The 12,081-nt window shown below is 44.0% G+C and overlaps 1 protein-coding gene across 1 annotated transcript in view; it reads left to right on the top strand.

Annotated features, from left to right (window-relative positions):
• cxadr (CXADR Ig-like cell adhesion molecule) overlaps positions 1–3,250 on the top strand; it is a 56,234-nt gene extending 52,984 nt beyond the window's left edge. The window contains exon 7 of the mRNA XM_033647782.2: positions 29–3,250. Within this exon, the coding sequence (XP_033503673.1) occupies positions 29–314 (286 nt within the window). The 3' untranslated portion in view covers positions 315–3,250. The remainder of the gene's footprint in view (positions 1–28) is intronic.
• The last annotated feature ends 8,831 nt before the right edge of the window (positions 3,251–12,081 follow it).

The raw sequence follows: 12,081 nt of genomic DNA, 5'->3' as shown, positions 1-12,081 counted from the left end.
ATGTTCTCCCATCTCTGTTTCCTCTCAGAGAGGACGTGCCCCCTCCTAAGAGTCGTGTCTCGACGGCGCGCAGCTTCACCGTGGGCAGCCAGCGCTCCTCCCTGGGCTCCATGTCACCCTCCAACCTGCACGAGTACGCCCTGAAGCCCCAGTACGACAAGATTCCCTCATCAGAGGAATACGACAGGCCTCCGAGCCACGCCCCCCTGCCCCCGCCTGGAGCTCCTCCCAAGATGGCCGGCCCCAACATTAGCCGCATGGGGGGCGTTGCCGTCATGATCCCTGCCCAGAACAGGGACGGCTCAATCGTCTAGTAGCCCGTCCTCTTCTCGAGAAGGGACCGTGCAACGAGGGGAGGGAACGAAGGAAGGGAGTAGGACACAAGCCAATGAAGATGGAGCAGGAGCTGGGTGGGGCTCGCCTGACTTGTAGCTCTTTGTTATTTACAAATGGGAGTTTACTCCTCTGATGAGACCTGGCTCTACTGTGGTGCTGAGAAGAGAAATCAAGTTGTACTGGAATCACAACAGAGCACATTAACTTTTTATCAAATACAAATACAAAAAAAAACTTTTATGAATTTTACTTCCTGGATTTTCTCACTGAAAATGAATTGGTGTGGATATAAAGCAGAATGGTCAATATACAAATTATATTGTACATAAGTGAATGCATGTTTTTTTTTTGTTTTTTAAAAAATAGATGGCCCTTGCTGTAGAGATACTGTATGTCCAAAACAGATCCAGGCCCCTGATTGGCCAGCTGTACAGCTGTATGCATGCATGTATGTATAAAACTGCAGCTGTATGTGTGGATATAAGTGTATGTTTGTGAATGGGAGTTTGGGAAATGTGTAGTTTGGTTTTCGTCTTCTGCGCCTACATAACAGTATGATCGTTTGCCAGTCTGCTCCTTTCTGACATTTTTAATTCCATCAATTTATCATTAAATGAGATTTTCTGACCTTTGGAAAAAATTGAAAGACGGGCTTGTTTAAAGAAAATTCACACATTTTAATTAATCCCTCGACAAATGCCTTTTCAGGTCAACCGTTTGCCGTCGAAGCGTTTGCTGTTTGAATTGTCCAGTCTGGGTTTGGGCAGAGGGGCTGACGTGGATAGGATTGGCTGGTTGTGCAGGGGAGGTTCAGGCCAACACATCTTGTGATTGGGCGGATTACTGCCTCTTGACTGAGCTTAAAAAACAATAAAAAGAGGCGGTAGCGTATTTGGGGAATAAGAGGGCAGCTGGACAACAAGGTTCACTGAGCAATCGGCTTTAATTGTGTTTGACTGTCAACAGGCCCCTAACCCCCGCAACATGTAGCACACATGTGCTCCCCACACACACACATACACACACACACACACACACACACACAGTCTTAATTTATCATCCGTTGTATCAGTCACCCCTGCTCAGATGTACGGCGTATGTAATCCTCCTTATTTGCAGTTGCATTACGAGGAGCCGATATCTTGATTAACCTTTTCTCTATGAAACCTTTCACGGCCTCTGTAGTGTTAATTGGACTTTTTAATGAAGGATGTGAAGTGTGCCTGCGCGCACACACAGGAACAAATGAGAAACTGCTCTCTTCACTTTATAGCCACCTTTGGTTCGAGTTCTGCAGTGTCAGTGCCGGCCGGGTAATATAAATGTTCAGTCAGTGTAAGTCACCTCGGGTCATTCCTGCAGTTTTTGGGTTCTTCCACTCTTAAAACATGCCCGTTGTTCCATAGTTTGCAAACTGTTTCGAAGCCCAAAATCTCATCTTGTCTGCTTCTTAACAAGAAACACAGTATGAATACTTTCTCCAACGCCTTATTCTATTCCTTATTGCAGCCTTACACACACCGTCGGTTCACCTCTGCACAGCCCTCGCAGCTGGATTCTAATAACTTCTATTGTGCCTTGTTGCCCCAGTTGAGTTGTGTCGTAGCACATCTGACAATGTGTGCTGTGCTCTGAGCAGCAGCAGCATCCCGAGCGGCCGTCACAGCCCACAGCAGCTAAAACAATTTAATAATCAGTACACAGTGAGCCTATCGATTGTTTTCTGTTGGCTCCATCAGGTCGAGTCAAGGATTTCCCACACCCACTCTCCGCTTACAAATTCCCCCACAGCTTAAAGGGCAGTCCAACCCGAATTCAAAAATACATATTTTTCCTCTTACCTGTAGAGCTGCTCATCACTCTGGATTGTTTTGGTGTGAGTTGCTGAGTGTTGGAGGACCATGAGTAGATGCACTCTTCCTTCTGTGCAGTGATGGGGCGAGTGACATTTCGCCGATATCTCCAACACTCGGCAACTCACACCAAACAATCTAGCTTGATAAACAGCGCTACAGGTAAGAGAAAAAATACTTTTTGATTACGATTTTGAGGTGTACTGTCCCTTTAACAAACCTTTATCACAGTCTTACAGCTTTGATTTTGTATTCCAAAACATGTTTTTTTTTTACTTTATTTAAGTAAATTGATGTGCTTTTTTTTTTTAAGAAAATAACATTAATGGTTTTGGCTGTATGTATAAATATCCTGTCGCAGTAACCCTATCTAATCACAACACAGTTGAATGATATAAAGATGATGTTTGTATGTATATGTGATGCTCTGCCGTGCTGTGCTTGGCGAATCTATATCTAAAAAACAGAAGAGGAGGGGCGGTGTGGGTCATGTCAGTACAGTGTGAACGCTCCCTTGGTATGACTGGAAATTTCCGGCATTGTGTGTGTGTGTGTGTGTGTATGTATGTATGAATTCTGGGATCTAAGGGGAGGTGACAGCTGTAGCAACATCTCGGCTTGTACACTTCCTGGCAGACTGGATGTCGCACCTTTTTTCTAACACCGAGGAAAGTGAGACCAACCTGGGCCTGCCTAGACAAAGAAATTGCATCTGTCAGTTCCTCTTAAACACTACTGCGTGTGTTAGTGTGTGTGTGTGGGAGCAGTTGTATTGTACATGAGGGGAGTTTGCTGTCAGGATGGGCCCCTGTAGAATTTTAGTTTCACCTGCTGACAAACTGTACAGAGCTCTCGGGGAGACAGTACTGTCACCGTCGCCTCTCTGCGCTCAGAACATTAACTACTAACAATATTAACTGTAGCTTTGAAATCAACGTACTAATATTGTATGGAGATCTCCTTTGAGGTTTGCACACTGTGTGAAAACCAGTTTTTTTCTTTTTGTGTGTATTTTTGTGCTGTATTTTTGAATAATAAAAGTCCATGAAATTAAAAAAAAAGAATAGTCAGCCATGTTTGTTTATTTGTTTACTGAAGGGCAGCAAGATGATGCAGGTTAGCATTGTCGCCTTACAGCAAGGGGTTCCTGGGGTTTGGGGTTCAAACCCTGGGGGTGAGGGAGCCTTTCTGTGTGGAGTTTGCATGTTCTCCCCATGTCAGCATGGGTTTACTCCAGCTTCCTCCCACAGTCCAAAGACATGCAGGTTAATTGGTGACTTTTTGTCCATAGGTGTGAATGTGAGTGTGAATGGTTTTTTGTCTCTATGTGTCAGCCCTGTGATAGTCTGGTGACCTATCCAGGGTGTACCCTGCCTCTCACCCAGTGTCAGCTGGGATAGGCTCCAGCCCCCCTCAACAGGATAAGCAGTCATGGAAAATGAAGAAATCGTCAGCCATGTTTGTTTATTTGTTTACGCAGCAGCAGCAGCAGCTTGTTGACTTGAGCATGAATAAAATCTCAATTTGTCTCCTCTCCAGTGGCGCGTGGTCCCCGGGGGGCTCGGCTTTCCGCAGCTTCCTGACTGTGATTAATTTTAATCAGCCGGTGAATTCCGCCCCCTTACACCAGGTGAGGTGACTTTCTAACCATTTAATGACTGTAATTAATCAGTTAAGAGGGGACAGGCACAATCACTGCCTGCCGTCTCACCGTGCTCACTGTGCAGCTACAGTAAAAACATGCAAAGGTGTGTGACCTGACTCGTCTACCAGCATGCTGTAGGCTTCGTATCGACTCGTTCCAGTTCCCCTGCTGCACTGTATTGTCCGTAGCATCATGGTCACTTGTGTCAACATCTTTTTTTGCAATTACAGCCAATTTCCCCCCGTAGTTAATGTGGTGGGTAATTACTTTCATTGCAAGCCAGCACTAATCAAAGTTGTACAAAATTAGCTTTCTAATTAAGTATGCTGAATGGTGTGAAAAGCCTTGTTAATGACTGAGGGATGCACATGTTGCTGTTGTGTCGTTTTATCCTGACCACTGTCGCCCTCTTCTCACTTTATACACTCAACAACATGCTGGTGATCTGGACGTGTGGATAGATCGATAGCTGATTATTAGCCAATAGCTCCACTGAGCGCAGGCTGCTGACAGGTAGTCGATACAAAGATTAAAGCACTTAGTAGCAGTGCTAAGCGGACGTCCATTGCGATAATTGGATGTCAGTAATAGATAGGGCCCCAGAGCATTGATCTATGGCTAGTCCTAGTCCCTCGTGGATCCTAATGGCTCCCCCAGCACAGCTCTGCACATCAGGGGTTCTCTTATGCACCGGGTTTGTTCAGATGCAGTGATACCTGCACAATCAAAGCCGTCCCACAAATGGATGTGGCGAGGCATAATGACACTTTTATGGCCGTGCATTTCAAAACACTCATTAAAAGGACATTAGTGATGTGTGCCACCGAACACGTGCAGATTAGATTTATGGACTAAAGGCTGTTCTCATTGAATTAATGTACAATGAGTCATACATCATCCCTCAGTATCTTCTAGCCCAATATCCATTTGTGACTTTTTTTTTTTTTTTTACCTCATGTCCTCATTCACACAGCTGAAGGGAGAGAGTGGTGTTGTGCTAAGCACCTGGGGATTTGTGCCTACCTCCCACTTCCCCAGCTCCCTCCCTTCTGCCTGGGTAAGGTATTAATTGTTTGCACAGATCAAGGAGGTTGGTATGGCAAAAAAAAAGCTCATTGGTTCTCCAGGAGGGTTTCCTTGGCAACCTTATCTGGTTGTACACAGTCTAAGCTGGCTGCTAGCGGGATGATTTATCTTGTAAAGCGTGATTCGCTCCCTGCTAACAAAAGAGGGCCTCTAAAAGCATGGGTCTCATCAAAGTTGCTCTCCTCCGGCGTGACGTCTGCTGTCACAGACGTTAAGCTTCCTGCCGTTTTTAGAAACCTCAGTCAGGTTGGGAGAGGGTTGCAGGGGGAATTCTGGGTAGGATGGAGGAGTATGCATATGCATGAAGAGCGAGCTCCATCGGCTCCGTTGGCACAGCAGTACATTAACATTTTGGCTCGGCGCTCTCAGCACTTTGGATGTAAAATGACACAGATTATGATGTGAATGTAAGCTTTTACAGCTACATCCGATAATTGACTGAGGAGTTACAGCCATTTTTGGACACGGTCCCTCTTGTTTCGTTGCAGTAGTATTCACATGGATACAAACTGTACTGTCAGGACTCCACGTTGCAGAGTAACTCTTGTGTTTTCAGTTCAGCTTCTTCTATTCTTTAAAGGGTAACTTAAGTATTTTTCAACCCGGTCCATATTTTCCTACGTTTTTGTGTTAAGTGACTGCTAACAACAATTTTTGAAATTGGTCCACTATTGAGTGCGGCAGAAAACAGGCTGCAATGTAACCACTTGGGGCATTTATGCACCTTTAATTTACGTCCACTTAAAGTGCTAGTTTTTGCCACTGACAGGCTCACATTATATTTTTAAAGTGTCTGACAACATTATGGAAAAGATCCTAACAGAGATAAACCTTTTTCTTTAACCAAAAAAAGCTCTGCAATCACCATCGTCAATTCTACCAGACTCCATTTAAGTAAACAGTAATTTTATTATTGTGAAAACACACTTCATTCAAAGTCAGAAACAAAATAAACAACCTGATTTATGTTGTCACTGCCCCAACAATCACCAACTCTGGTTAGGTTGAAATAAACCCTTAATTCATCCAGTTAGATGGGAAAATATGCTGGCTGTAAACATGCTAAAATTACTGTTTATTTAAATGGAGTTTGGTGGGTTTGGTGATAGCGATTTTGGGGCTGTTTCTGCTTTAACAAAAATTATTTTCTATCTCTGTAGGAATCCTTTCCATAATGTTGACAGACACGTAGAAGAACAATGTGAGCCTGTCAGTGGCAAAAAGTGTTCTTTTTTCTGAATCTAATCACGTGTTAGTTGTTGGAGAAAAAAACATGCCATTTCGCAGTGTTGTACCGACGTAGTGCATTTATTTTGAAAAAGACTGTATGTAAATGTAAATTTCCTGTGAATACGGAAGTGCATTTTGAAAGAAGACAATGCATGTAACAGGCAGAACTTGACACGGTGTCCCAGAATGTCGACAACCAACGCACCCAGGGTATCATTCACGTCGTAGCTGGACATGAACAGTCCATGACCAAACGCCGATACGCGACGAGGCTGGAGTGAGAATGTGTTATTATTCTAAATGTCTGACAACATGATGGAGGAATCCCAACAGAGTCCTCTTTTTGTTAAAGAGTAAGATTGTTTTTGTTTCCTAGAAACCCCTCCAAAATCACTATCCCCAAACCCACCAGACTCCATTTAAATAAACAATAATTTTAGCGTGTGCAGAGACAGAATACTTTCACATCTGACTGGGTGAATTAAGAGTTTATTTCAACTAAACCAGAGCTAGTGATTGTTGGAACAGTGGAAAAATGAACGAAGACGGCTTTTGTGAGTTTTATTCTGTTTCTGTTAACTTTAAATGAAGTGTGTTTTACAATGATTAAATTACTGTTTTTCTAAATGGAGTCTGGTGGGTTTGGTGATAGCAATTTCGGGGTTGTTTCTGCTTTGACAAAAAGCCTATCTCTGTAGGGATCCTTTCCATAACGTTGTCAGATATTTATAATAATGATCTGAGCCTGTCAGTGACAAAAACAAGCACTTTTAGTTAATATAAATTGATGGTGCATAATTGCCCCAAGTGTTTCCATTGCAGCTTGTTTTGTGGCATCTGAATGCAGCCCTGTTACTCAGCATTGTACAAGTTAAAAAAATTCCTCTTCCAATTAGGCACTTAGACACAAAAACATTTGAAAATAGGGCCCATGTTGTAAAACATTGAAGCTACCCTTTAATGATCATAATAATAATATCACTCATGTGGGTGTGTAAGTAAGTATATAAATGATGTGCTCGTTTTAGCAACACAACCAGTCTGTCTGAGACTACTGTTAAATCAAAGCTGACAGTCTGAACTTTAAATGCACAGTCATTGTGCCATGTGAAATGAAAGGGAATTGGAGGAGGAGGCACAACATCAATGTGTCATCATGCAAACACTCACGGCACTCAACCGTATGTCGCCTTGAACAACCTGCGCGTCGTGGCTGGGGATGGCGGAGGATATTCTGCGGAGAGGGAGCCGAGTCCAGACCTGAGCCAATCATCCCACTCCGTCTGCTACGCCTGCAGACAGCCCAGATTTCTCAGGAGGCTTACCCAGCTGCTTTGCACTCATTTGTCAGTCTTCCTCATCTCCAAGTCTGGAAGTAGGAGGAGGAGGAGAGCTCTGGTACAGCATCCGACAGCCCTCCCTACCTCTTCCGTCTTCCCCCTTTGGTCTATATGGAGTCATCTGTTAAGGGCCGATGTCTACGTCCGCTGCAGCTCAGCATCGTTTTGGGTCACCATGCCGACCCCACGCTGCTCACATTTCTGTGACTAATATGTGACTTTTGAAGGATGACCTTCCCCCCATGTGCTCCAGGGAAATGTGGAGGAGCAGCAGTGGATGCATGCTGAGATTATATTCAGTCCGAGAACATCATGTTATATCAAGATCTCCCTCTCTCTGGTGGGACTTTGCCTGGTGAGCTTCATGGCTCAGTGAGGTGACGCTCATCAGCAGATGTGACATTTTATTCACTGATGGAAACATTGCGTGTAGCATGAGCGAAAGAGAGAGCAGCACTTAGCTCCTTACCACAGGAGACACCCAGCGTGTGGGGGAAATTAATGTCATCAGAGCTGCTCCTCGACTTGCTTCCATATGCAGCAGGAGAAGAGACGAGAGGAGAGGATACAGGGAGGCTCAGAGGCAGGACACCTGGTTTAATATCCTCTCTCTGGTGAACTGAGGCGTCACACACACACTTCCTTTGATCTTTTGTCCCAACATTGTGCTGTTATCTTCCTTGAGTCATGATGAGAGATTGGAACCAGGGGAGCACTGTGGTTTAAACCCCAGCAGACCAAGATGGAGGTGACTCAGTGCAGCTCAGCTCAGTCGTTTACAATGTGATTTGTACTTTTAATCTGCACCTCGGCCGGACTCTATTATAGGCGATCATTCTCCAATGCCATGTCATCAGGAGGGCACAATGGAGGCCGGCAATAAAACGTAGCCTTGGCAAGGGAATGGGGCTCAGTTTCCCTTTTTCCTCCCTCTGATGATTGGGGTCATCTCTATTATCACCGCAGTGATGTCAGTGATGTATCGAATGTGTGTCCCTCAGCGTGAGTTCATGTATGTGCTCATATGTAGTGTGTGTATCCATGTGCAGGAGCATCACCCTGAGTGGCCACGGTGAGGGCAAAGGTCAGGGTGGTGATTTAACAGGACGGGGCAATCCCGTTTCCCCTCTGCACAAGCAGAGCACCCCACCCCCCCATTTCAGGCTATTTCCAGCTCAGCAATTAGACAGTGTCTTTTCTTCATGCTGGACACGTAGCTCAGGCCACCTTCACAGACTGAAACCTCCCCTCCGTGCAGCGCTCCAGCTGTCACAGGTGTTAAATGAGACTGTGGCTCTGGATGGGATTTGGATGGGGTAGAATTGCTTGGCAACAGAAATCCCATTTATGTTCCCAGTTTCTACTAAAACACTTCATTCAAACATCAAAATGTTCAGCTTCTCAAGGACATCACTGAAATAATTTTCGGTGTTTAAATATCTTTCATCCTCTCCAGATATTAAACACCTGAGACCAGGAAGAAAAAAAATGCAGATTTATTTATTTATTTATTTATTTTATTTATTTAACATGCACAGTGGTGCAGTGGTTAGCATTGGAGCTTGCATGTCCTCCCTGTGTCAGCATGGGTTTTCTCCGGGTACTCCGGCTTCTTCCCACAGTCCAAAGTCATGCAGGTTAATTGGTGACCCTAAAGCCCCGTTTCCACCAAACACTTTCGGCATAGTACCTTTGGAACCAAAAGTAACCCTTCAGACATGGTACCTAGACCCTAGCGTTTCCACTGAAAATAGTACCCTTAAATGTGGGCAGGGTTGTTGTCACTCACTGCTCCAAGAGGCAGCAAAACATCCTTCAATTTTATGGTTAGAGTACCACTAAAACTCTCCACGGTATGAACAGTGGTTACATGAGCCTCAAAACCAGCCACAACTCAGCCCTGAGCAGAGTGACCGTCCTCTATTGACCAATCAACAGACTGCAGTGTTCACAGCTCCACCTTTTAGTACCAGATCTGTGTGCTAGGTACCCCAACAGAGGGGGGACCAAAAATGGGGACGGTACAGAACAGTTCCATTGGTACCATCCACAACTTTTCACAGTGGAAACACAAAAAAAAGTACCCTATATCTTATATATACGCTATATCTTGATAAACTGGATCACTTTCCTCCCAGACTACTATAAATCATGTTTGCTGTGATTTCCCCCATTTTGAAAACACAGAGGATGTGTTTGTTGGTCACACCCACCTGTGTTACATCATTAGAAAGCCCAGGATGTCCTTTAAACAGCACATATTGACTGCATATGGTGTTTGAAGTAAGGCCTCAGTGTCATGTCTCCCACTGGGGACAAATAATGACTTTTTAGGAATTTATCCCCCATAAAAGTGAATGGATGGAATCATAAGAGTGGGTGGCATCACGTGCAGAGTTCGGTTAAGATGTTAAAATCTTCTTAAAAATTTCTCTTCGACTTACTCTTACTCCCACAATCCTCATTCTGCATTCATCATGTTATTTCATCAAGCATAGATCAATGTGTCGTCCTTCAAACAATGTAACTATCAAAGCAAACAGATATATTCTTCAGAGATTGCAATTGCAATTCCCATAGAAATCACAGATATGGATTTGTATGGGCAGGAATTCGAGCAAGCCGAGTTGTTACTGAAGAGAAATTTAGCCTTGTAGAGGTAATATAATAGATTTAATCATGACATTTTCCCATTTCCTTTCCTGTAAAGACCTTGGACGTTTCACAAACGGTGTTGCTTGACTATAGTGATACAGTTAGGCATGTAGAATACAGGGGGTTTACGAAATAACAGGAACACCTTACAATGTAGTCCAATACGGCACTACAAACTATATGGAAATTATGTTTAATTAAAACATTAAATATTATAAGCGTCACTGCTGGTCAGACTAACATTCCTGTTAATTTGTCCACACCCTGTGTACTGTGTCCAGGGGCGTCACAGTGGGAGCAAAAGTGGGATTGTTTGGCCACAAGGCACAGAGCTTTTATTTTGAAGTGCCGTTTTCTGCTGTAAAGTGAGTGACTAACGAACCAACACATTCTCACTCCAACCTCGTCACATATTGACGTTTGGTCATGGACTTTCCACGTCCACACACGACGTGAAAGGTACCCTGGGTGTGCTGGTTGCTGGTTGGTGCTGGCTGCGCATTGTCTTCTTTCGAAATACACTTCTGTTTTCACAGGAAATTTTACGTTTGTTGGACCCATACACCCCCTCTCCTGCCTGTCCCAGTTGGACTTTTGCCGCCTTAACTTTCATCCTTGTCCCATCGCGTTACCTCCTGATGCCATCTATCATACCAATGTTAAAGGATGCCTTTTTTCATTGGTTTCTGACACAGCAAGTCACTGCCCGAGCCCCAGAGTTCGACGACTTTGGAGTGGGATCGGGCTCAACGGACAGCTACTTGACAGAGACAGCAAACTAGCTTGACAACATGGCCAAACACAAGTGTGATGCTGAATATATTAAACTGTGTGGATCTTGAACTAATGACTAAGAAGAAATCTGGACCCCACAGCTTGGAACCACTGTAGTAAAATATAGTGGAGGCTCACTGAGGCCCCTCTCAACCTTGACAAAAGGCACAAAATGGTTTAGTCCTTCACGCTTGGGTACATTTGCTGGCTCAATTATAAATAATAATAATAATAATAATAATTAAAAGGTGTGTAAGTGTGGATCAAGACGGGGGCACCGAGACTGTTTATGAATAAGGACCAGAATTTGGTGCCACACCACTGACTGTGTCAATGATAAATTTGCGTCTGAGAGTCACTGAGTTTTTAAGGGACCTCCAGTGGATCCTCATAAAAGATTTATGTTGCTCATCCTAAAAATGATCTTGTCCTACAGCAGTTTACGACGCGCGTCCTCTCAGGTACACTTCACCGGACAGAAGTCCTTGAATAAAAGCCCGACCAAACCTCGGCATTAAAGTCTCACTCTGTGATTTATCTCTATATATCTGCAGACATGTTTTGTTTGTATGTCCATGCTTCAGCATTTGATGACAAGGAAAGACAAGAAAATGGAATTTGAACAAGACAGAGTTTGGGGTTTAGGATGGAGACACAGGATTCACAGGAAAAGTGAACCCCTTGTATCATGACTAGTAGAACTGCAGTGATGCAGTCAGGCAGCTTTTTTATGTGGTCAATGACTATCTTAGTCCATAGGGACGTAAATTGGGAACCAGAAGGTCATTGATTCAAGTCCCCATCTGGACCAAATATGGCTGGAGAAGTGCTAGTTTACCTCTTGAGCACTGAGCAAGGCACCAAATCCCCAACTGCTCGTGGCACCTGTCTACGGGCAGCCCCCTTGCTCTGACATATCTCCATTGAATGCATGCATAGGTCCTGTTTCTGCATGTGTGTGTATTTCTGTGTGTACATGACAACAGAGAGAAAATACTGAATTGGCCCATGGGGATCAATAAAGTATGTGTTCTTCTTCGTAAAAGCAAAGATACTTTTTTTTATCTCATAGAAATTTGTGGACTTTCATGGAATAATCGCGGAAATAATTCAGGCTAGTATTAGCAAACTACCATACAAAGGTCCTATCGCCAACACATCT

Source organism: Epinephelus lanceolatus, chromosome 11 (genome assembly GCF_041903045.1).
Source record: "Epinephelus lanceolatus isolate andai-2023 chromosome 11, ASM4190304v1, whole genome shotgun sequence".
Lineage (NCBI taxonomy): Eukaryota > Metazoa > Chordata > Actinopteri > Perciformes > Serranidae > Epinephelus > Epinephelus lanceolatus.
Note: the sequence above shows the minus strand (reverse complement) of the source record. Positions and strands in the feature narration are given on the sequence as shown.